This window comes from Lipotes vexillifer, unplaced genomic scaffold (assembly GCF_000442215.2).
Source record: "Lipotes vexillifer unplaced genomic scaffold, Lipotes_vexillifer_v1.1 scaffold86, whole genome shotgun sequence".
Lineage (NCBI taxonomy): Eukaryota > Metazoa > Chordata > Mammalia > Artiodactyla > Lipotidae > Lipotes > Lipotes vexillifer.
The window spans coordinates 1332225-1358688 of NW_006785406.1; the positions used below are offsets into that span (position 1 = coordinate 1332225).

Consider the following 26464-nt stretch of genomic DNA (forward strand, 5'->3'; position numbering starts at 1 on the left):
CCTACACTTTTTAGGACCCATTTCACATTTCCACCCTCATGCATTGCACCAGCTTTTCCGTGTTGACAGAGAGATTTATCAATATCCCTATTTATCCCCATATGGCCAGAGGGAGGCCAGCACATCAGTCAGTTCATCATCACCACCCCACCCCCAGAGCCAGCTGCCTAGCCCTTTCATTCTACCATGCCATGGTGTTTTTTGTTGGCAACTGTATCTCTTGGTAAGGGAGTGTTCCAAGGCTGAGGCCTGTTCTTATGGAGCCAAGTGGAGGTCTAAAGACTACATGAACAAGACTCTCTTTCCTAATAGTACATAACAATGTCCCTCTCAAGACTTCTCTTCTTACCAAATGAAAAATGGGGGGAGGTATTAAAAGGAAACTTTTGGAGGTGATGAGTATGTTTATTGCCTTGATTATAATAGTACCATGCATGTATGCATATGTCCAAATGCATCAAACTAACGTGAAGTTTTTTGCATGTCAAATATGTCTCAATAAAATTGTCAAAAAATAACAACAAAGACTATCTTCTCTGTACTCCCTTCACCCCACCACATACAAACACATCTACTCTTTGACAGGCCACCTGAATTTGGTTCATTTATTCCCATTGTGGTGTTAACATTATACATAGGCATTTTAATAACAATCAGCATTTTCTCCTAGAAGCATGAAAATTGTCCCTTTAAAATACAACTCATTATGAAATGATGCCATTATGCTACACAATACTTTTTATAGCTCTTAACAGTTTTTTCAAAAATAATTTTGCAAAAATGCTGATAGATTAGTGTCTCTGACAAATATGCCCAGCTCTCTCCCTCAACAAATTATTTTATTTTTCTGTTTCTTTTTTGTTTGTTGTCTTATTTTTATATTATATAGTTATTCATTCAAAAATATTTATTGAGCAGCAGCTATGGGTTAGGCACTGTTAAATAGCATTCAGATCTGAATAAGCTTTTGTGTAATAGCAAAACGACAAAACATTTATGTTTTGTAGTAGAAATACCTTCAGAGTACAGTAGAGCCCCCAAATAGAGAAATTAACAAAAATACAAGTGGATTTTTCATCTAAGTTATTGTTAGACATTATTATTAAGTTATTTAATTAAGTCCCTATAATGTACCAAGATTTGGTACATTAAAGAACCAAGATATGGGAGGAGAAGTAGTTGATTGGGAGGCATCGTTGGACAAGGTGTAGATAAAACTCGACTGATGTCTTTGTTCTACCTATAATTTGCTGTGTGAACTTGAATGGATAGAGTAATTTCATCTTTTCTGGCCTTGTTTTTAAATTTAGAGTTACAAGTAAGGAAACTTCTTACATGCTGTCTTACATCTGGGGTTATGATTTTACTTTGGGTCAGCTGTCTTTAGTCTTGCTTATCTGTTGTTGATCTCTTGTGATTATAGATACATATTACATAATACTTCTGTTGGCTTTCCACATCTTGCCTCCAGGAAGACCATATCTCGTAAGCCATCTCCATAGATCCCCATGGGCTGCTCTTCAACATTGCTGCCCATTATAATTATTATGCCCACCTTGCATCTACTAGTTAGGTGATGCTACCTTCTTTCTGCTGTTCTGTGATCTCATCATCTTCATTATACTGGAAGCCAAATTCTGTTTGAGTATCTCCTATTGCCAGCTCTAGCCTACAGAATACAGCTGCTATGGAGTTTCTCAGCAATGCCTGTGCCCCCATCACCAGTCTTTTCTTTATTGCCTTGGTAAACAATATTCTCTGGGCCCTCCTGAGGAACATACTCAACTAGTAGGTCTTCTGAGTTTATACAACAGATCCTTTATGGCATGCTTTACTTTACTGTGTTTTAAATGCCTTTCTTCATAGTCTGCCACGATTCTCGGATCTCTTATTTCATTAATATGCAACGTTGCTTTTTCCAGGAGTCATCCAGCAATGCGTTAGGCCATTTCCATGGGCCTTAAATCCTGAGGCAAGGGAGAGTGCCCTATATCCAGAAACTCTCTCGTATCCTGTTTGATATTCCCATTCCCCAGTCCAGTACCTTCAGCAGACACTCTCTTGGTTCTTACTGGTTCAAGTTGGCCCATTCCTGCAGCACCTATAGCATATAATCCTTCTCCTCCTTTAGCAGACCCAGTACTTCCCCATTTGGGCTATGCTGAAATTTGACCTTAGCTTGGAGCTACAAGGGAAGGTTAGTATAGAGCATGAGGAGGGCTACTAGCATTGTCCTTAAGGTACTTGCTTCGCTTGAGGTTTCCATATATTCGAGGGGAGGGGTGGGTGGAGGAGGCATGCTACCCTCTAACATGAAACTTATTTGCAGACCCACAAGTTCATGGGAAACTTGGAGTTGAAGGTTATCAGCTGCATCCACCAGTTATTCTTTGAACTTGCACTTGTTTCCTATATGGCCCTGATTTTGGCATAGACTTGCCTGGGATGCAAAGTCCCTTAAATTCTGCCACCCTTAAAATTGAGTTCTGGGTCTGGTCTTCAATATGTTCAGCTCTTTATCTGCAGGAGATAAGGATCTCATTAAATGTTGCCAGTTGTTGATTTAAACTGGTGATTAATTAGCCTGTCATTTTCTCTGTTTAGCATCTCAGTGACAGCCATAGTTCTTAGTCCATAGTCCTTATAGTTATTAACTACCCTCATCCCTCAAATGCTTGGCATGTTGTACAAGCTAAGTGCACATCTCCATTCACCTGCAGGTGAATTAGCAAATGGCTGCTATTCTGTGTCAGAGACTATCGTTAACTTCACTTACAACCAGAAATTGAGTCCTTCCTCATAGTAGTCCTTCCTTCAAGTGATCCAACCTCAGAATCCCATCATTGAGGTCTGCTTCTTAGGACTACTCTTGGTACCAACTGTTCAGGTCACATTCCTTAGAAGCCCAGCCTTAGTCAGATTTTTGTGCTAGTGATACATTGAAGTTTGTATTCTCCTGAGAAGCCTCTAAGAAAGTGAGGAATATAGGATTAAGCAGGAGACACACTAACAGAAATGTGGTTTCAGAAGAAATTTTGTCTGAGCATCATCTCAGAAGGAATTTTGAAAAATAAATTGCACCTCAGAGGTTGTACTGTCCTGAGGCAAGGAGGGTGGGCTCTTTTACCCTCCTGTATCATTCCCCACTGGCTATGAGCCTCATCCTGAAGGAGGGAAAGGGTGTGGACAGGAGAGGCAAGGTGGAGCATAGGAATCTTTGTACCAGGTGGTTCTTTTCAGCCATGGTCAATTCTCCAGAGAAAGATGCAGATAAGCGCCATTAACTGTCAATACAGGAAGAAGCAGGAAGATTAGCCTTGTATATTAGGATTTGGACATCTGGGCGGGGCATCAACAGCATCTACCACAGGTATCTCCTGTGTGCTAGAGACTTTACCAGCAAGCATTATCTCATTCAGTGGTGTGCTCAAGCTACCTTGAATCAGCTTTCAAGAAAGTGATTATGTACATCCATTCACTTATATGAGTTCAGTATCATTGGTAGCTTGAAATTGGCCATGGAGGGAATAATCACATCACACAAATCTGTAAGTGCAACAATTCAGGGCCCCATCCCCCAGAGCTAGTTGTTAAAACTTTTACCAGCATTCAAATTTTATAACAACCATATGAAGTCGGTATCATATTTTATAAATGAGAAAACTGAGTATCAGAGTGATTAATATACTTGTCATCTCTCATGTAGCTACTAAGCTATAGAATTGGAAATCTAGCTTTGTCTGGTTCCAAAACTTGGACTCCTACTGTTACAGCGTGTTGCTTTTTTTTTTTTTTTTTTTTTTGGCTACCACAGGTCTTCATTGGGGCATGCGGGAATCTTTAGTCGGGGCGTGTGGACTCTTAGTTGCGGCATGCAGGCTTCTTAGTTGCGGCATGCGGACTCCTAGTTGCAGCATGGAGCCTTCTTAGTTGCAGCACGTGGACTCAGTCCCAGCATGCGAACTCTTAGTTGTAGCATGCGAACTCTTAGTTGTGGCATGTGGGATATAGTTCCCTGACCAAGGATCGAACCCGGGCCCCCTGCATTGGGAACGTGAAGTCTTACCCACTGGACCACAGGGAAGTCCCCAGCATGTTGCCTTTTGAACACAGAAACTTTGTTCTCTTTTTAATCATTTGAGAGTTGGCTAAATTTCTAGATGACCCGGAATGCACTTTGATCACCAACACCTTCTACTCCAAGTTAATGATTTTATTATATTTCCCTAGTAAATAGCAGCCCCAGGACACATCACTCTATCATTTTGCCTCTGTTTTTAAACATTCTTCCCTTTATCATGTTTTCTTAACTGCTCTTTCTGGAAAGTAAAATGTATCCAGTAAATATTTGTGAAATGAATAAACGATGACCCTTTAATATGAAATTAGATTTTTCTACAGGAAGGACAAATTAACATACCCTTCTTTAATTAAAATCATAGGTCAAAAATTCTCTCAAAGTGCCACAGTATAATGTGGGAAGTATTTCATGTTGAACCAGAGTTGATACACATTTGAAAAAGGTGTAGCTTGCTCTCAAGTAACTAAGGGATTTTTAATGCATTTTTAATTAAATGTAAGTGCAAATAGAATTGCTTGGTTCCACCTTATGTTGAATTACAATATGAAATAAATTAAATGATTACGCTGAAAATGACTTTAGTCTTCATACAGACTTGAAAATCTTTTCAACTTTTGTGGCATAGAATTGACTGCTTCTGTTGTGTTTTTGTTTGTATTTCTGAAGCAAGGAGAAGTCAGGCTGAAGTGTTTGAAAGCTCTACAAAGTCTGTATACCAATAGAGAATTATTCCCCAAATTGGAGCTATTCACTAACCGATTCAAGGTAAGAATGCTTAGCTTATTTTCTTTTTCACTTTAAAAATGCTCGTTTTAGCTAGTTTAGCAAATGACATTACCATAACAAGTGTTTAGGTCATATTCTTTAAATGAACCTGTATTAAATAGATGAATCTCTGCTTTACAAAAGATATTACCAACATGAGTTCTTATTCATTACCTTCAATAGAAGGCTCACCTGCTTAAAATAAGATTTTTTTCATAGACAGCTTTTTTATAGTTATATTAATTTTGCAAGGTCAGGTTTGTCTCTGTTAGAGAATGCCAGTTGATGAAAAAGATTTTATATTATAAACATTTATAACACCTCCTGGTGTGTGCCTAGGACTATGATAATATGGTTTCAATAGTAAAGCTTTCCATTTAATCTAATCATCATTAGACTAATCTATCATTAGTCTTCCATGAACTCCCCCAAAGGCATTACCTCAGATCTGTCTCCACTTACTTTCTGTTCGTGGTTGGTTTGATGTATAACTTTTCTTCAGGATCGCATTGTATCAATGACACTTGATAAGGAATATGATGTTGCTGTGGAAGCTATTCGATTGGTTACTCTGATACTTCAGTAAGTATAATATTTTAATTTAATCTGCTAATATATTAATGTTTTTTCCCAGCATTATTGATGTACTTCGCATATATAACCCTAATATATATTCTTATCACTTCAGGTTTTACTTTCACATTTTAAGGTTAGGTTTGAAACAAAATGTTTTGTTTTCTCTTTGTTTTTTATTTTGAATATTGTCTATTTTCTTTACATAAAAGTTCTTTTATGCAGTATCAGAGAAGTAACATACTTCTGTTTAAAGAGAGAGAAGGCTTCAAAGGGATAGGTTTTTCAAATAGGCTTCTTTGGAATGGTATAGAAGTAGGAGAAAGGAAATAAGGCATTTAAATTGTGTCATTAATATGATAGAGATGTTAAAATAGGAATAGTTAGTTTCATCTATGGAGCTTTGACTAAAAACTAGGAAGAATCTATGTGAGAGAATGCAAGTGCCGGCAAAGTCATTAAAAATCCTCCCCTCCCCACTTTGTGAGGCTATATCTGTCATACACCAAACATCATGTATGCCAGGGTCTGTTGTTGTTTTGATCTCTTTTTACCTCTTTCTGCTCTACTACCATATTCTTTGTTATTGTGGCTTTATACTCTAGTATATGTTGTATGTTATAAATATGGCCTCTTAGTGGTTTGTTCCTTCTTCTTTGTCTTTCTTTTTAAAATCCACTTAGCTACTTGTGGATTTGTTTTTTCTTCTTTATGAATTTTTAAAGTACTTTTGTCTAATTCCTCAGAAACTTTGGTTGGGAGTTTAAATATTACAACTCCATTTAGGGACTTCCCTGGCGGTCCAGTGGTTAAGACTCCACGCTTCCATTGCAGGGGGCACGGGTTCGATCCCTGGTTGGGATCCCATAGGCTGCACAGCATGGCCAAAACAAAGAACTGCATTTAATTTTGTGAAAAATTTAGGAGAGAATGGAATTTTTTACAATTATGTATTGTTTATACATAAAAATGATGTATTGCTTTATTTAGATCTCATTAGGTCTTTATATAAGGTTTAAATTTTTTCCTAGAGGTATTGTACATTATTTACTAGGTTAATTCTTAAATACTGTATGGTTTTATTGTTATTTGATTACTATTTAGTGTTAAAAATATTTTCTACTTAGTTATTGCTAAGGCAAGGAAACATTTAATTTTTATGTTGGTCTTTTATGTGCAGCCTATTAGAACTTTTATCCATGTTGACGGTTTGATTGTATTGAATTTACTACGTAGATTATTATATGATCTGCAGACAATTTCAGTTCTGTCTTCTCCTTTTCTAACCTTAAAACTTTTGTTTCATTCTCTTGTTTACTTCTATTAGCCAGGACTTTGAAGACTATGAAAGTATCACTGATAGTGGATTTATTTGTTCTTGTTCTAGGAAGGCATCTAAAGTTATTTCTGAGATAGGTTTTTGATATGATAGAAGTTCTTTTGTATTCTGAGTTTTCTGGGATTTTCCTTTCATACATTGTTGAGCCTGAATAAAATTGGTAGATTTGTCTAATGGTAATTTACACCCATGCATTTCTAGAATAAATCCTGTTTGAACATGACATATTTGTTTTCATTGTATTTTGCTTAAATGCAATGTTATATTTAATATCCTATTTAGGATTTTCACATCTGTGTTGTATGTAAATTTGACATAATTTTTTTTGTTCCTTACCCAACTTTGAAATCAAGATATATACTGTTTGTAAAATATCTTCAGTAGTTTCTCACCCTTTTTCTGTTCTGAAATAAATTTGCTATGACAGATTAATTCCTCCTTGAAATTTTGAGAGAATTCTTTGGTTAAAGCCATGTCAGTTTTAAGTTTCTTTTTTTTTTTTTTTTTTTTTTTCAAAGTTGTTCACCAAGCTATTCTATTTTTATGATTTGGCTATTGGTATGTCAGCTTCTCGATGTTGATATTTATCAAAATACATTTTTTTTATCCTTATTTTATTTTATTTATTTTTTATTTTTATTTTTTTTTTGTGGTCCGCAGGCCTCTCACTGTTGTGGCCTCTCCCGTTGCGGAGCACAGGCTTCGGACGCACAGGCTCAGCAGCCATGGCTCACAGGCCCAGCCGCTCCGCGGCATGTGGGATCTTCCTGGACCGGGACACGAACCCGTGTCCCCTGCATCGGCAGGCGGACTCTCAACCACTGCGCCACCAGGAAAGCCTTTAAGTTTCTTTTGAGAGAAAGGTCTTTGATTACCATTTCTACTTCTTCAGTGGTTATCTAAGTTAACCTTTATTTCCTCTTGTAATAATTTTGGCTTTTCATATGATTTTTATAGTATATCAGTTTTATCACAGTTTTCAACTTTATTATTTGATAGCTTATGATATTTTTATTCATAAAACTTTATTATTTCTTTTGTTATTTACACCGTTCATTTTATTTGTATCCTCTTCTTGATCAGTCATGGCAGAGGTTTGTCCATCCTACTGTTCTTTTCAAAGAACTAGCTCCTTTTAGCTATTTCTTTCTTGTTTTTGAACAATAGTATTTAAAGTAACAAATATACCTTTAAGTACTACTTTACTAGTCTCCTAAAAATTTGGACATAGAATATTTTCATAGACAATCAATGATAAGTATTTTGATTACCTTTATGATTTTCAGTTTAATCAAAATTATTCAGTAGTAATTTTTGTTCTCCCTAGATCAGATTGTTTAAAGCTGTTCTTTCTATTTTATTGTATTATTTGAGAATGTGTTCTGAGTACTTTGGTCAATTTTCTGAATTTTCTAAGTATGTTTAGAAACAATACATATCTGTGTTGTGTATATAGTTATTTATATTCATTACTTTGAATTTATTTAGTGTCATTCAAATTATCTATACCTTTGCTTATTTTTGTCTACTTTTTCAGAAGGATGTGTTAAAGTCTTGAACTACTATTGTTCACTTGTCTTTCCTTTTCGGTTGTTGCTTGGTATACTTCAGAGTATATAGATCAGTACCTCTCTATTCATGATTCGTACATCTTCTGATAATATTCACTTTATCCTTACATCTCATTCTTCCTTGTCATTTATGAAGAATTTTTTCCTTTTCAATTCTATTTTAAATTATTATGCCCCCTAGTTATAGTTTACTTGTAAATTTCACAAGCTTATCAATGTCTTTCCCTTGAACAAAAAATACCCACACTCCAACCACTTGTCTTTTTCATTGGAATTGTCTAGAGTTTAAAATCTATTGTTGGGCTTTCCTGGTGGTGCAGTGGTTGAGAGTCCACCTGCTGATGCAGGGGACACGGGTTCATGCCCCGGTCCGGGAAGATCCCACATGCTGCGGAGCGGCTGGGCCCGTGAGCCATGGCCACTGAGCCTGTGCATCCGGAGCCTGTGCTTCGCAACGGGAGAGGTCACAACAGTGAGAGGCCCGCGTAATGCAAAAAAAAAAATCTATTGTTAAGGATTACTTTTTTACCCTTTTTTGGTTTTTTTTGCTTCCTTTTTTATTTAGTTTCAGTAATTGCTATTTAGACAAGAGTAAACTTTGCTTTGATATTACTTCTTCCCTTACTTCCAAGGAAGAGTAATTCTCTCATAGACTCCTCCAGTATTGTCTTTTCAGGCTAGTTTACTTCCTTAAAGAGTATTTTCAAACCATCTAAGACCTTGTTTGGCTAAAAAAAATCATACTTTCATCATGAATTTAGAAAATGGTTTGGCTAGTTTCAAAAGTCTATTTTTAAGGTTTTTTTCTGTTTTCATTGGAGGAAATAAGGGCAAAACATGTCTTATATAAAAGTATAGTTATGGCCCCCCAGCTGTGTCAGATGACCTAATAATTCATTAGGTACATTGGTCCTTTTATGGATTCCTCAGAGAGCTCTCCCTTTTGCAGGAGAGGGAGATGTCATCCTGGAACCCACAGAAGTCCTTAGGATGGACCTCCAAGTGAGGGTCCTTGGCTTCCCACAGGAAGGAATTCTGGAGCGAACCATAGTAAAGGGAAAGCAAGTTTATTTAGAGAGATACACATTCTATAGGCAGAATGAGGTCTGTCTCAGAAGGCAAGAGCGGCTCCAGGGCACAGGGCTTCTGGGAAGGTGAGATTTGCCCAGGTGCATGGGGTCATAGGTTTTTATGGGTTAAGTAATTTCATAGGCTGAGTGGGAGGAATATTCTTGCTATTTTGGTGGAGGGTGGGGATTTCCCAAGAATTGGACCACTGCCTACTTTTTGACCTTTTATGGTCCTCCTCGGAACTGTCATGGTGTAAGAGGGAGTGATTTTTAGTATTTCAACGAAGGTATAATTAGCTAAAGGTCAGTGACCCAACTATTCTCAAAGTCACCTTGGTTTGAGCTGGTTCTAGCCTATCTTAGCATCCCAACAGCTGTTCCCCTTCTTCATTATCTAGCATTTTGTGTCCTGTCCCTTTCCCTCCTGTCTCATCCCCACTCTAGGTATTTGTGACAATGGGAAGTTCCCCAGAATGGACAGTGCCTCCTCTGGCTATTTACTGTGTGACTCAGCACCTGACTTTCAGGTTTCCTCTGTTTGAGTTGCTTGCCCTTTAGGTGGTCTTGTTGGGCAAAATGTCTTTTAAAACTATCCAGGCTGGCTCCCTTTAAGTATTCCATATCTGGCCTAAAGGAAACATGGAAGAAGTATGGATTTCTACTCATTATATTGCTCAATCTCCTAATGTCTACTTATATATTATTTTGGTGAGAAATGAGCTAAGGTTCACAAAACTAACTCTCCATCCTCTTACAGCATTGCATGAAATGATCTGGCTTTATTTTTCTTGGCTTGTGGGCTCTCTACCAGAACTTCCCCAAAACGACAAGTTAATTCACCTTTAACATCCTGTTATACCATCTTTAAATTCTTTTTCTCTGCATCTGTTAATTCTTCTTTTGGTATAGATTACTTTCCTTTCACTTATGAGCTTAGATTACTGAGATATCTTGTTAAATTTTTTTCCTATGAGTTTAACTTTATCCTGAGGGTATTAGCTAATTGAGTTGATGATATACATGTAATTAAGTGAAGAGGTTAAAACTTAGGCCTTGTTGAGAGGGGGAAAAAAGTGTACTTTAAAAAATGCTTCTGTCTCCCATCCTTGATATTCAGCTCTTTTTCATTGAGAACTAAAGTTTCTCCCTTATACTGTGATGCAGCTACCTTATTCTACTGCAAAGGTCATTCTAATTTATATTTGTCAGATCCCTCGATCTCCTCCTAACCTCTAGGCATCTCCAGAGAATGAGTTTATACCCCTACATCTTGTCAAGAACCTGTACAGCCCAAGAATTCTGTAGTCATCTAGTCATTAATCTATAATCCTGTCAGACATTTTTAATCATGTTAATAATCAGGAACTAGATGTTCCCTCTTTGGGAAAAAAGTACTTAAAGATACATTCCAGCAAACCAAGAAAAGGTTCAAACTTTAAGAATACATGAATAGAAAGGTGGGAAATTTGTGTTAATAGAGGAGTGGTTATGACTAGTGAATCCATTTTACATAGGAAGAAGACTAAATAGTATTGTAAATATTGTGATAAACTATAATTTAAAATAGACAGTTCTGGAAAGAGTTACATAGTAAAATAATAATTTAACTCTGTAAAACAGGGGCAAATACATGACCAGTGCCTATTAACAAAAATCTTATGCACATTTAAAGAAATTGAGCTAAACTGGGCTAATATATATTCCAAGGTACTAATACTCATTGTCCATAGGTGTGTATGGGAAGAAATGTGGACATTTTATTTTCTTGTGTTATCTGTATTTTCTGAATTTTATATAACAATTAAGTGTTTTTTATAGTTAAAGAGAAATATTATTTTCAAAGTCAGACTAAAAAGAGAGGAAAATAAAGTCAGCATGCTTGAGCTTTTATAAAGAACCTTACAAAATATTAATCAAGGTAGAGCTGACAGTAAATATTTTTGACTCAGTGTTACTTTCTGAATTTTTCAGTGGAAGTGAAGAAGCTCTTTCCAATGAAGACTGTGAAAATGTTTACCACTTGGTATACTCAGCACATCGCCCTGTTGCTGTGGCAGCTGGAGAATTCCTTCACAAAAAGTGAGTTAATTCTCTTTGAAACCAGGTTCCACTTTCATATGTTGTTTTGTCGTTGTTTTACAGTTAATGAAAGAAAGTAATAGTGACTGAAAACAGTGCTAGAAGTGGCCATTGCCCCAAGTTCTGGGGGCTATAATATTCTCACACCTACATGCACATCATGAATCACATCCCTGAGAATGATGTCCATTGTGATATATTCCTTTGACCTGAAATCTAAAAGGATGGTTCTCAGCTAGTCAGCTTAGGCATGTGAGTGGAGAAAGGAGAAGTGCTTGAAGTTTATAAAGACTCCCCTAAGTAACTGATATTTTATTTCACCAAATTTTTTTCCCTTTTAAAATTCTGAGTTCTCATCTTCTCAACATTGGTAATTTAAATATCCTCAAAACGCCTCCCAAATTTTCATTTTTCTCCATTCTGTCAGGATGAGGATTATTTTAATCAGTAATCCATAATGATGCTAAAAATTATATATGCAGTTACAGTTTAAAAGCAAAATCTCATCTATTTTTTTGACAAAGCATAGCGCTAGTGAGAGTTTATGAATATAATTAAACATTCTTATGAAATATATTTTTGATCATGGTCTACTGTGTATGTTATATAATTTATTAGTAGATTAATTCATTCTTAAAATGTAAACATATTCTTGGGCAAGGGGATGTTTTGCTTTGTTTTTGTTTTTGTTCATAGATTTAACTTAGTGACTTTGACAGGTGAACCCAGAAGTCCATTACATGTTGTGATTTGTAATTATGCTAAGCACAGATGTAAATCATGCACTGGGCAACTGTTGTACATGGATGATTAACTTTGATAATGAGCAGGGCTGGCCCTCCATCCAGCATCAGCAACTCAGTGCTGCAGCCACAAACTGCTCTTTACTCAGTGGTACCTCTCAAAGTGAGAAAAAGTTGTTTCTATGTGAAAAATCTTTAAGAAGGAAGCTGGCTAGTAGGGCATGCTGGTAATGAAAGTGAGGAAGAAAGTCAGAATTTTTAGGCATGACTTTTAAAATAAGATATTGACTTTGCCAGTGACTCTGACATCATTGGCTAATAAAGAATAATGCTATTTCCATATTTATCTTGAGGTGTTGTCTATCACAAATATCAAGGGTATACTGTAGTCTTCACTTCCCTTCCTTTTTTATTGTATTCTAGTAATAAATTCTACTCTGTCTACTCTGTTCTCTACTTAACTTTTCAAAAAGCTTTGTGGTTTTTTAGAAAGAATTATTGCTTCTATAGTTTCAAAGAAAAGATAGACTAAAAAGGCTGGTCAGCTACAGAATAGAGGCCATAAACTGGCAGCACTGTAATCAGAAAGAGCCTTTGGATATATTTAATTTTATTTGTGTTGTGTTTTTGTAAGTTTGAAACCCTTGCTAAAGAATTTTAAATTATAATATTTTATGTAAAAATTGACAAATGTAAGCTGCCATTATTTTTTATTTCTTTGTGAAAAGGAAGTCAATTCCTATGCAAATGAAAGCTTCATCACTTCATAAGCTTGTTTTATGCCCCTGCCCTGAAAACATTCAGTTTGAGAACTTTTGATTCTTAATGATCTCTTTCAGCATTTTCCCACCATTTAATATTGTGATCTGTTAAAATCTTAACAAGTTAAACTGTAGACTAGCCCCAGAATTCCATGATAAAGTTTAAAAAAAAAAATGTGTGCATGCACATAGACTTAGTCTGTTTTTTAGTCTAGTGTATTAAGCTATACCAAGCATCCAAAAAATGGTAAAATGTATCTGAAATGAATGTTTTAATGTCATTGAAAATTCTACAGTTTAATATTAGAAAAATTAAGCTAATTACTCAGTGCCTTATATACAGTGAATGCAATTATTTAAATTTGTACATTTTAGTGTAAAGGACTCTCATATTTTCCATTTGCCCCCCACCTCTGAAAGCCACCCAAATAAACTTTCTCTTAAACCAGTCTGATAGCTGTGCAGATATAGCTTCAAGATAATACTCTAGTCTTTTATACCCCCTGCCATATACTTTCCCCTTCCCTCCAAAAATAGTTTCTCAATACTCATTTTCTGCTTGAAATTGGTTTATATTTTATGTCACATGAAGTTTTTCTTATTTTATTCAATTATTTAGCCTCTCATCTGAGAGGCCTACTATGACTTCCATGTCTAAACTAGCACTCTATATTCCTATTCCTAGACCGTTGTATTTCCTTGTAACACCTGAGGTGGTATATATTGATCTACTGTTTACCTCCAACCACTAGAGTGAGAGCTCAATGAGAATAGGGATTTTGTCTTTGTTCAGTATTATATCCCTTTTACCTGGAGCAATACCTGGGAGTAAGGCACCTTGAGTAGTCCTTACGTTTTGTTAGAATAAGTCTTCTTAGCAAATTAAAATTTTCAAGTCATTTCTTTGCCATATTCTAGAAGTTTTGCCACTAAGTAGTATTTTTTATAAATTTAATGTTTCTTTCATTTTACTCAATACTGTTGGGTTGTTGAATACTGTTTCTAGGTAATAAGTTAGTAAACAGAAGATAGTGGAAGAAGTAAATCATGATTAAAAGTCTGAATTTTTACCATTATTGCTGGAGCCTTTGGTTAAATTCTATAATTACATGACTGTAAAATGGATATTTAAGAAAATAGAACTCTATTTAAAATTACATACTTTAGTATCTATCATAGAGAATAAAAAGTTTGTTTTTCATAAAGATTTGAACATTGATTAGTCATCAGTAAAAAAAAGCTTTCTTTTACACTTTATGTATAGTTGAACTGTATGAAATTGTTTAGATCTAACCACTTTTTGACCTATAAAAACATCAGTTACATACTTGTGTTGAAACAAATCAGTAACCTGATCTCTGATACTGTTTCCTTTTTTTTAACACTGAAATAATTTATACATTGAAGGAAAAGACTAAAATTCATATCCATGTAAATTTGTAAAGCTCTTGTTTTGTTACTTATTTCCAGGCTATTTAGCAGACATGACCCACAAGCAGAAGAAGCATTAGCAAAGAGGAGGGGGAGGAACAGTCCAAATGGGAACCTTATTAGGATGCTGGTTCTTTTCTTTCTTGAAAGTGAGGTAAATTTTTAACATAATTCTTTATTTTGTTTTTGTTTTAACATTAGATTACATTTTAAATAAAATTGTTGTTTAATTCATTGTAATTAACGATATTTTTTAATCAAATGAAGACAAGCCTGTTTCTTACAAAACTGACTCCATGGATATTTTCTTTGTTTTTTTTTTTTTGGCTGTGACACGTGGCTTGTGGGACCTTAGTTCCCTGACCGGGGATTGAACCAGGGTCCATGGCAGTGAAAGCCTGCATCCTAACCACTGGGACCACCAGGGAATTCCCTGCCTCCACGGATTTGATTTTATGATTATGGAATCAGTACTTTACCTTTTGTGGGAATATGTATGCAGGTGTGGATTAACACTGAATATAGGCTAGCAATTTTTAAAGTTTTATAGTATTGCATTGTTATACTACATACTTTTTATTGTTGCTTTTTTTTTTTCTTGAATTTTTGCCCATACCTTTTATATTATATTATTTAGGGAATTCCCTGGAAGTTCTGTGGTTAGGACTCCGTGGTTTCACTGCCGAAGGCCCAGGTTCAATCCCTGGTCAGGGAACTAAGATCCTGCAAGCTGCGTGGCATGGCCCAAAAAAAAAAAACCACATTATATTATTTAAACAGTTCATGAACATTGTCAAGCTATTAAAACCATTAGTTCTATCTTGTTTGAAAATTATGTTATTTAAGGAGAAAGAAAAATATGAATTTAGATGTAAATTAGTAGTTTTACAAATCCATAGTAGTAATTCCATGTGACATTTCCATGTCAGTTTATCAATTAAACAGTTAATATCCATAACATATTATCTATCTAAATCTGTTTGCACAAGTGAACTTTGGTTTGCCCACTTAAATGTTCTTTGATATTAGAACTGTATTTCTTACTGCTGGTATGACATTGGGGGAATGGCAAACTAAACCTAAAGACCCCCTGAATGAACAAACCTGTTGGCTTATAAGTGAGTGGGAACAGAGTTGCAAAAAAGGTGGCGAAAACCTGGAAATCTAGGACCCTGAACTTTACTTGGGAAAAGAGTATTTTTGGTTTGTATTGGAATGTCCAGGAAGAAGAAAAACTTGAGACTGTATGCTCAAGTTTGAAAGTGCTGGAGAAACCCTGTAGGAATGAGGAATAGAGAGACAAACAGGCAGTCTATAAGAAAATTAAAATCAGAGAGACATGTAAGAACTTACTCAGTGGAAAGACTGGCGTTTGGGCAAAGCAAAGCCAGAAAAGTGGTAAAGTGGTGAAGGAATTCCCGGTATCTTTTAAGTGAGTTGGGAACAGATAGAGAAAGAATAAAGTCAGAAACAAAACCAGCTGGAGAGTTACGTTTGAGTAAAGGACGTGTTTAAGAATTTAAGAACAGTGTTTTAAATGTGTATACAAGTTACGTGGGATCTTGTTAAAATGCCAGTTCTGATTCAGTAGCTCTGGGTTGGGGTCTGAGATGCTGCCTTTCTAACCAGCTCCTAGGTGATGTTTATGCTTCTGGACCAGAAGTCCAGGGACCACACTTTCCATAGTAAGGGTTTAAAGCATTATTTTCTTAACAAAGCAAGTGTGGATATATTATGGAGTAAAATACAGATGTTTGTGAATGTTTAAGGTAAAACACTAAGTACTTAATAAATATCACACTTGTGGTAGACAATTCAAATTAAATCTTTAGCCCTTTAGGTTTAAAAGAAATGGGATTAAAAGTATTTTGCAACAATCAAGTCATATTTAAAAATTTGACTTTAACAGCAACAGTAATTTGAAAATTTGATAGGGATGAGACACACATATACTATTTAAACTGCTGAAAAGTTTAGGGAATATGATGATCAGGCTACTTTAACTTGATTATTAATTGATAGAAAATGTTTTAGATCTCTGAAAGCCCAAGGACTTTACTTTTTGATATATTAAAATCCATAAGTACTTAGTTTTAAACAGTTTCATCTTCTATATAAAGCAATAATTTGTGATGTGTATTACTGCTCTATATTTCAAATGGTACTGCTGTTTCGTGTGTTTGCTGCTGTTTACTAAAGTGTTACAAGAACATTAAAATATATTTGCCAGTTCTCTGTGGCATTCTTGTCAGCTGCAAAAACAACTGCAAATCATACTTAAGGGTTTCTTGTGTACACCTGGAGCTGAATGCTTATTAAAGCCATATTCTTATAATACGGTGGGATTCTGATTGTCTTATTCTGAATTCCTCTTGTTTTACTGTAATGTGTGTTTCAGTAATATTTTAGACTCATAAAAAGTTGAATTGAAAGAGACCTTAGAAATCATAAAGTAGAATAAGTCCAGCTTATAGATGATTACTGATCAGTTAACTAGAATTAACTGAATTGAAAATCATTCCTATTCCTTTGTTTTACTCGGATGTTAAATAGTAACATATTAGTAATAGAATTCTAAAGTGTTGAATTGAGAGAGGTTTGTAGTCCATGGAGTAGTAGTCCTCTTTTATATGGGAATTATAGGTGAGATGATAGAGATTAAGAGATCTGCCTAGTTTTTCTTTCCTTTTTAGTACTCATTGGTTTCAAGTGAAAAAATACCTTGTGTATTTGAGATACATGCCATATAGTAGGATAAATGGTACTTGCATGTGATGAGTCCATATTTCCCTCTATGTAATGTGACCATAATATTTCCTGTACAAGCTGTGATGCTTTTCAGAGTGACAAGGATGCTATTAATAATTATTCCAAAGCACTAATCATAACCCAGAACATTTCTGGACAATCTAGAAGTATGGTAACTGTCCTTCTAGGCATATGGAATGATGAGGTGCATTATGACAGTAATTTAAGACAGAAAGTTAACAGACATATTATTGATATAACCAGGAAATTTCCCCAGAGTATTAACTTTTGGGGGTTCTTTTTTAATATGTTCTTCAAGCTTCACCAATAACTGGCTCTGCTTGTGCAGAGAATAAAAGCCAATATAACAGTATTTAGAAATTTTAGGCTCAATAATTTGGAATGGTTATTTGCACTGTAAATGATTTTCCATAAAAGGAATAAATGTAAGATTCCATTATACAGTGAACTCCTTTAGTGTATTTAACTATTTGACAGAGAAGTGAGCAGGGCAGAAAAAACATGAGGTAAAATATTTATGAGTAACCTTGAAGCCAATTAAAGATAAATGGTAACACACCCAGAAAATTGTAAATAAAGTCACCAGGAAAATGAGATTAGTTTGTTATATACGGGATTAGAGGACACCCTATAAAATAAATTATACTTAGATATAGCAAGGTAAAGTTCACCTAGACAATAAATATAATTTTAATTTATGTTATATAATTTATACAAAAATTTTAATATAATTCTGATTATCTATTTGCTATACAATGACTCTTCTCCATTAATGAGCTACACCTGTTTTGTTCATCTAATTCCCAAGGAGTACAAAGAATGCTTGCAAATGCCTGATTTTCATGCTGCTTTTATGAAATTATGTTACGAAAAACTGCGTTTAGAAAGTAAACTTTTGTGTTGTTGTTAGGGTTCCAGATCCTTTTTTTAAAAAAATAAATTTATTTTATTTATTTGTTTCTTTTTGGCTGCATTGTGGCTTCGTTGCTGCCACAGGCTTTCTCTAGTTGCATTGAGCAGGGGCTTCTCTTGTCGCGGAGCACGGGCTCCAGGCACAAGGTCTTCAGTACTTGTAGCGCACGGGCTTAGTGGCACCATGGCATGTGGGAGCTTCCCAAACCAGGTCTCGAACCTGTGTCGCCTGCATGGGAAGGCGGATTCTTTTTTTTTTTAACATCTTTATTGGGGTATAATTGCTTTACAATGTTGTGTTCGTTTCTGCTGTATAACAAAGTGAATCAGCTATACATATACATATATCCCCATATCCCCTCCCTCTTGCATCTCCCTCCCACCTTCCCTATCCCACACCTCTAGGTGGTCACAAAGCATGGAGCTGATCTCCCTGTGCTATGTAGCTGCTTCCCACTAACTATCTGTTTTACATTTGGTATTGTATATATGTCCATGGCACTCTCTCACTTCGTCCCAGCTTACCGTTTCCCCACCCCGTGTCCTCAAGTCCATTCTCTGCGTCTGCGTCTTTATTCCTGACCTGCCCCTAGGATCTTCAGAACATTTTATTTTTAATTCCATGTGTGTGTGTGTGTGTGTGTGTGTGTGTGTGTGTGTTAGCATACGGTATTTGTTTTTCTATTTCTGACTTATTTCACTCTGTATGACAGACTCTAAGTCCATCCATCTCACTACAAATAATGCAATTTCATTTCCTTTTTATGGCTGAGTAATATTTGATTGTATATATGTGCAACATCTTCTTTATCCATTCATCTGTCAGTGGACACTTAGGTTGCTTCCATGTCCTGGCTATGGTAAATAGTGCTGCAGTGAACAGTGTGGTACATGATTCTTTTCAAGTTATGGTTTTCTCAGGGTATATGCCCAGCAGTGGGATTGCTGGGTCGTATGGTAGCTCTATTTGTAGTTTTTTAAGGAACCTCCATACTGTTCTCCATAGTGGCTGTACCAATTCACATTCCCACCAGCAGTGCAAGAGTGTTCCCTTTTCTCCACACCCTCTCCAGCATTTATTGTTTCTAGATTTTTTGATGATGGCCATTCTAACTGGTGTGAGATGATACCTCATTGTAGTTTTGATTTTCATTTCTCTAATGATTAATGATGTTGAGCATTCTTTCATGTGTTTGTTGGCAGTTTGTATATCTTCTTTGGAGAAATGTCTATTTAGGTCTTCTGCCCATTTTTGGATTAGGTTGTTTGTTTTTTTAATATTGAGCTAAATGACCTACTTGTAAAGTTTGGAGATTAATCCTTTGTCAGTTGCTTCATTTGCAAATATTTTCTCCCATTCTGAGGGTTGTCTTTTGGTCTTGTTTATGGTTTCCTTTGCTGTGCAAAAGCTTTGAAGTTTCATTAGGTCCCATTTGTTTATTTTTGTTTTTATTTCCATTTCTCTAGAAGGTGGGTCAAAAAGGATCTTGCTGTGATTTTTGTTACAGAGTGTTCTGCCTGTGTTTTCCTCTAAGAGTTTGATAGTGTCCGGCCTTACATTTAGGTCTTTAATCCATTTTGAGTTTATTTTTGTGTATGGTGTTAGGGAGTGTTCTAATTTCATTCTTTTACATGTACCTGTCCAGTTTCCCAGCACCACTTATTGAAGAGGCTGTCTTTTCTCCATTGTATATTGTTGCCTCCTTTATCAAAGAGAAGACGACCATATGTGCATGGGTTTATCTCTGGGCTTTCTATCCTGTTCCATTGATCTATATTTCTGTTTTTGTGCCAATACCATACTGTCTTGATTACTGTAGCTTTGTAGTATAGTCTGAAGTCAGGGAGCCTGATTCCTCTAGCTCCATTTTTCTTTCTGAAGATTGCTTTGGCTATTTGGGGTCTTTTGTGTTTCCATATAAATTGTGAAATTTTTTATCCAGTTCTGTCAAAAATGCCATTGATAGTTTGATAGGAATTGCATTGAATCTGTAGATTGCTTTTGGTAGTAGAGTCATTTGCACAGTGTTGATTCTTCCAATCCAAGACCATGGTGTATCTCTCCATCTATTTGTATCATCTTTAATTTCTTCCATCAGTGTCTTACAGTTTTCTACAAACAGGTCTTTTGTCTCCTTAGCTAGGTTTATTCCTAAGTATTTTATTCTTTTTGAGCAGTTCCTTATTTTCTCTTTCAGATTTTTCATCATTATTGTATAGGAATGCAAGAGACTTCTGTGCATTAATTTTGTATCCCGCTACTTTACCAAATTCATTGATTAGTAGTTTTCTGGTAGCATCTTTAGGATTCTCTATGTGTAGTATGATGTCATCTGCAAACAGTGACAGTTTACTTTTCTGATTTGGATTTCCAAAACTATGTTGAATAATAGTGGTGAGAGTGTGCAGCCTTGTCTTGTTCCCGATCTTAGTGGAAATGGTTTCAGTTTTTCACCATTGAGAACGATGTTGGCTGTGGGTTTGTCATATATGGCCTTTATTATGTGGAGATAAGTTCCCTCTCTACCTACTTTCTAGAGGGTTTTTATCATAAATGGGTGTTGAATTTTATCGAAAGCTTTTTCTGCATCTATTGAGATGATCATATGGTTTTTATCCTTCAGTTTGTTAATATGGTGTATCACATTGATTGATTTGCCTATATTGAAGAATCCTTGCATTCCTGGAATAAACCCCACTTGATCATGGTGTATGATCCTTTTAATGTGCTGTTGGAGTATGTTTACTAGTATTTTGTTGAGGATTTTTGCATCTATGTTCATCAGTGATATTGGTCTGTAGTTTTCTTTTTTTTGTGCCATCTTTGTCTGGTTTTGGTATCAGGGTGACGGTGGCTTCATAGAATAAGTTTGGGAGTGTTCCTCCCTCTGCTATATTTTGGAAGAGTTTGAGAAGGATAGGTGTTAGCTCTTCTCTAAATGTTTGATAGAATTTGCCTGTGAAGCCATCTGGTCCTGGGCTTTTGTTTGTTGGAATATTTTTAATCAGAGTTTCAGTTTCAGTGCTTGTGATTGGTCTGTTTATATTTTCTATATCTTCCTGCTTTAGTCTCAGAAGGTTGTACTTTTCTAAGAATTTGTCCATTTCTTCCAGGTTGTCCATTGTATTGGCATATAGTTGCTTGTCGTAATCTCTCATGATCCTTTGTACTTCTGCAGTGTCATTTGTTACTTCTCCTTTTACATTTCTAATTCTGTGGATTTAGGTCTTCTCCAATTTTTTCTTGATGAGTCTGGCTAATGGTTTATCAATTTTGTTTATCTTCTCAAAGGACCAGCTTTTAGTTTTATTTATCTTTGCTATTGTTTCCTTCATTTCTTTTTCATTTATTTCTTATGTGATCTTTATTTCTTTGCTTCTGCAAACTTTGGGGGGTTTTTTTGTTCTTCTTTCTCTAATTGTTTTAGGTATAAAGTTAGGTTGTTTACTTCAGATTCTTCTTTTTTCCTGAGGTGAGATTGTATTGCTATAAACCTCCCTCTTAGAACTGCTTTTGCTGCATTTGTTTATAGGCATACTTTGGTTTCCTCTTTGATTTCTTCAGTGATCTCTTGGTTATTTAGTAGCGTATTGTTTAGCCTTCTTGTGTTTGTACTTTTTACTGTTTTTTTCCTGTAATTGATATCTGGTCTCATAGCAAAGCAGTTGGCAAAGATATTTGATACGATTTCAATTTTCTTAAATTTACCAAGGCTTGATTTGTGACCCAAAATATGGTATATCCTGGAGAATGTTCCATGAGCACTTGAGAAGAAAGTGTATTAGGTTGTTTTTGGATGGAATGTCCTGTAAATAACAAGTCCATCTTGTTTAATGTGTTATTTATAGCTTGTGTTTCCTTATTTATTTTCATTTTGGATGATCTGTCCATTGGTGAAAGTGGGGTGTTAAACTCCCCTACTATTATTGTGTTACTGTTGATTTCCCCTTTTATGGCTGTTAGCATTTGCCTTATGTATTGAGGTACTCCTATGTTGGGTGCATAAATATTTATAATTGTTACATCTTGTTCTTGGATCAATCCCTTGATCATTATGTACTGTCCTTTGTCTCTTGTAATAGTCTTTATTTTAAAGTCTTATTTTGTCTCATATGAGAATTGCTACTCCAGCTTTCTTTTGATTTCCATTTGCATGGAATATCTTTTTCCATGCTCTCACTTTTAGTTTGTATGTGTCCCTAGGTCTGTAGTGGTCTCTTGTAGACAGCATATATACCGGTCTTGTTTTTATATCCATTCAGCCAGTCTGTGTCCTCTTTTTTTTTTTGCGGTACTCGGGCCTCTCACTGTTGTGGCCCCTCCTGTTGCGGAGCACAAGCTCCGGATGCGCAGACTCAGCAGCCATGGCTCTCGGGCCCAGCCGCTCCGCGGCATTTGGGATCCTCCCGGACCGGGGCATGAACCCGTGTCCCCTGCATCAGCAGGCGGACTCTCCACCACTGTGCCACCAGAGAAGCCCCAGTCTGTGTCTTTTGATGGGAGCATTTAATCCATTTACATTTAAGGTAATTATTGATATATGTGTTCCTATTACCATTTTCCTAATTATTTTGGGTTGTTATTATAGGTCTTTCCCTCTCTTGTGTTTCCTGCCTAGAGAAGTTCCTTTAGCATTTGTTGTAAAGCTGGTTTTGTGGTTCTGAATTCTCATAGTGTTTGCTTGTCTGTAAAGGTGTTAATTTCTCAGTAGAATGTGAATGAGATCCTTGCTGGGTATAATAATCTCAGTTGTAGGTTTTATCCTTTCATCATTTTAAATATGTCCTCCCACTCCCTTCTGGCTTGCAGAGTTTCTGCTGAAAGATCTGCTGTTTACCTTATGGGGATTCCCTTGTATGTTATGTGTTGCTTTTCCCTTGCTGCTTTTAATATTTTTTCTTTGTATTTAATTTTTGACAGTTTGATATATATGTGTCTTGGCATGTTCCTCCTTGGATTTATCCTGTATGGGACTCTCTGTGCTTCCTGGACTTGATTAACTATTTCCTCTCCCATCTTAGGGAAGTTTTCCAGTATAATCTCTTCAGATATTTTCTCAGTCCCTTTGTTTTTCTCTTCTTCTTCTGGGACCCCTATAATTCTAATATTGGTGTGTTTATGTTGTCCCAAAGGTCTCTGAGACTGCCCTCAATTCTTTTCATTCTTTATTCTGCCCTGCAGTAGTTATTTCCACTATTTTATCTTCCAGGTCACTTATCCGTTCTTCTGCCTCAGTTTTTCTGCTGTTGATTCCTTCTGGAGAATTTTTAATTTCATTTATTTTGTTGTTCATCATTGTTTGTTTGCTCTTTAGTTCTTCTAGGTCCTTGTTAAACATTTCTTGTATTTTCTCCATTCTATTTCCAAGATTTTGGATAATCTTTACTCTCATTACTCTGAATTCTTTTTCAGGTAGGCTGCCTATTTCCTCTTCATTTGTTTGGGCTGGTCAGTTTTACTTTGCTCCTTCATCTGCTGCATATTTCTCTTTCTTCTCATTTTACTTAACTCACTGTGTTCAGGGTCTCCTTTTCACAGGCTGCATGTTCATAGTTCCTGTTTTTGGTGTCTGCCCCCAATGGGTAAGGTTGGTTCAGTGGGTTGTGTAGGTTTCCTGGTGGAGGGGAGTAGCGCCTGTGTTCTAGTCAATGAGGCTGGATCTTGTCTTTCTGGTGGGCAAGACCACGTCCCTTGGTGTGTTTTTGGGTATCTGAACTTATTATGACTTTAGGCAGCTTCTCTGCTAATGGGTGGTGTTGTGTTCCTTTCTTGCTAGTTGTTTGGCATGGGGTGTCGAGCACTGGAGCTTGTTGGTCCTTGAGTGGAGTTGGGTCTTCATGTTGAGATGGAAATCTCTTGGAGAGCTCTTGCCGATTGATATTACATGGGGCCGGGAGGTCTCTGGTGGTCCAGTATCCTGAACTTGGCTCTCCCACCTCAGAGGTTCAGGCCTGTCACCCGGCCGGAGCACCAAGGCCCTGTCAGCCACATGTACCTGTGGCAGGATGGTTGTCCCAATTTCCACTACACACACCTAGACTGATGGTGAGCCCACCTCCTTCAGGGCGAAGTGCTGACCAATGGCACAGACCCTCAGAGGGATGTGGCAGGAGGTCAGGCTGAGTCAGTCCATTGACCTGCATATATCTGGAAACTGGGTGGCTAGTGTTGGAGCATCTCCTGCAGAGGCAGGAGGCAGCTTTGGCTCACCACGTGGACAAAGATCTGGCAGCAGAAATTCTGGGAAGTACTCTTTGGCATGAGCCCTCCCAAGGTCCACCATTAGCCCCACCAAAGAGCTTGGCAGGTGGATCCTTAGCCACTGTGCCACCAAGGAAGCCCTCCAGATCCTTTTGAATCCCAGGTTTTTTTTATAGCCATCGAGAATGCTTCAAGGCCTTCCTTCTTATAGCTTCATCTTTTGCTACCAATAGAAGGTCCTTGGTATGAAATGTCTGAAAGGCAGTTGTAACCTTTTACCCTATTGGCCACGTTAAAAATTTTTTTTCTCAGACATGGATCTTTTCTTGTAGAGATTTGAGAGTAGCAAGTTATGTGGCCATCACACATGCCCCAAGACAGGAAGACTGTATCATAAATATTATATCAAGCCAGTTCCTGACAGACCATGTTATACTGATTGTTGTCGCTTATACTGGTGAATTTGAAACTCTTAATCAGAAAATGGGCCAACACATTATCATGTCCTGCTGGTATACACATTGAGTTTGAAACAAGTGGTTATTAGTGTTAACAGAAAGTATTCTACTAAGCCACCACCTTACAGTCAGAAAGAGGAAATGCTCAAAGAAGTTAGCATCTATATTGAGAATATACACACAAAAAATTTCTAAAACAATGAAAACATTCTTGAGTTAAATTTTAATATGCCTTGATTTAAGGCATAGAAAAGTCATCCTTAAAAATGCCAATGCTAGTGAAATTATACTATTTAAAGCCTTGAATTGTGCCAGCAACTCATACAACTGAAAACCTCATGATAAAAAAGTCAAAATGAATGAGATATCACCAATTGACCAGGACAGTGAAGAATTTGTGGAAACTGTAAAGTAAATGACTGTGAATTCCAGTTAAGTAACCCATACCCCCACAGGAGACGAAAAGAGGGAAAATTTTTTCAAAATTTTCTGGTAGAAATCTGAAATACTTTAAAGATCAGAGCAACAAAGGCTGGTGAAAGGAGTAAAATGTCAGTAGTAATTAAGTGTCTGCCCTTTAGAGGAGCTTATTCCTCACTTCAGAAGTGCTGGTCCAGGCATTTGGGATGTGGACACTGGTCTGAGAAGCAAAGTAGTGAATAACTACCGCAGATATGTATGGCCATCAGTAGGGAGAGGGAACTTCTGCACTCAAAATGCAAGGTGCCTACCTACAATTAGAGGAAAAGCCTGCCTGATTATAGATCCCCTTTTTCCACTTGCTTACACAACCAAGGAAGCCAGGACCTTGCAACCAGATTCAAGAAAAGGATTCTAGCTACTAGTATTCTTGAGTCTGGACTCATTAATATATATGTACTGGCAACCAAGAAACACTGAAACTTGAAAAAAATCAATATCATGAAAAGCACAAGGCCCAACACACTGATTTTTTTTTTTTAATTTTAGGTATTTTAGGTATCTGTTTTTTATTTATTTACTATTTTTGGCTGAGTTGGGTGTTCGTTGCTGCGTGCAGGCTTTCTCTAGTTGCAGCGAGCAGGGCCTACTCTTCATTGCGGTGCATGGGCTTCTCGTTGTGGAGCACAGGCTCTAGGCGCACAGGCTTGAGTAGTTGTGTGACGCAGACTAAGTAGTTGTGGCTCACTGCTCTAGAGCGCAGGCTCAGTAGTTGTGGCGCATGGGCTTAGTTGCTCTGCGGCATGTGGGTTCTTCCTAGACCAGGGCTTGAACCTGTGTCCCCTGCATTGGCAGGTGGATTCTTAACTACTGTGCCACCAGGGAAGCCCCTGATGAAAATTTTTGATTAATGCCCCCAAATATAAGAAGAAGCAATTATGAAAGAGGAAGAGGCCCCTTAGAAATTAAAAACATGAATTCCAAAATGTAGGTGAGAGGTGGATTATTAAATGACATGAATAGACATAACCAAAGATTTGGATTTTTACAGGAAGTAGTGCAAAAGAGGAAAGAAATGAAAAGTATGAGAGAGGGCTTCCCTGCTGGCGCAGTGGTTGGGAGTCCGCCTGCCGATGCAGGGGACAGAGGTTCGTGCCCCGGTCCGGGAGGATCCCGCATGCCCCACATGCCGCGGAGTGGCTGGGCCCGTGGGCCATGGCCGCTGAGCCTGCGCGTCCGGAGCCTGTGCTCCGCGACGGGAGGGGCCACAACAGTGAGAGGCCTGTGTGC

The 26464-nt window shown here is 36.9% G+C and overlaps 1 protein-coding gene across 2 annotated transcripts in view; it reads left to right on the forward strand.

Annotated features, from left to right (window-relative positions):
• STAG1 (STAG1 cohesin complex component) overlaps nucleotides 1-26464 on the forward strand; it is a 459794-nt gene that overhangs the window by 351927 nt on the left and 81403 nt on the right. For both annotated transcript variants that reach the window (XM_007457539.1, XM_007457540.1), the window contains exons 11-14: nucleotides 4748-4846; nucleotides 5349-5428; nucleotides 11371-11478; nucleotides 14453-14567. In XM_007457539.1, the coding sequence (XP_007457601.1) occupies nucleotides 4748-4846; nucleotides 5349-5428; nucleotides 11371-11478; nucleotides 14453-14567 (402 nt within the window). The remainder of the gene's footprint in view (nucleotides 1-4747; nucleotides 4847-5348; nucleotides 5429-11370; nucleotides 11479-14452; nucleotides 14568-26464) is intronic.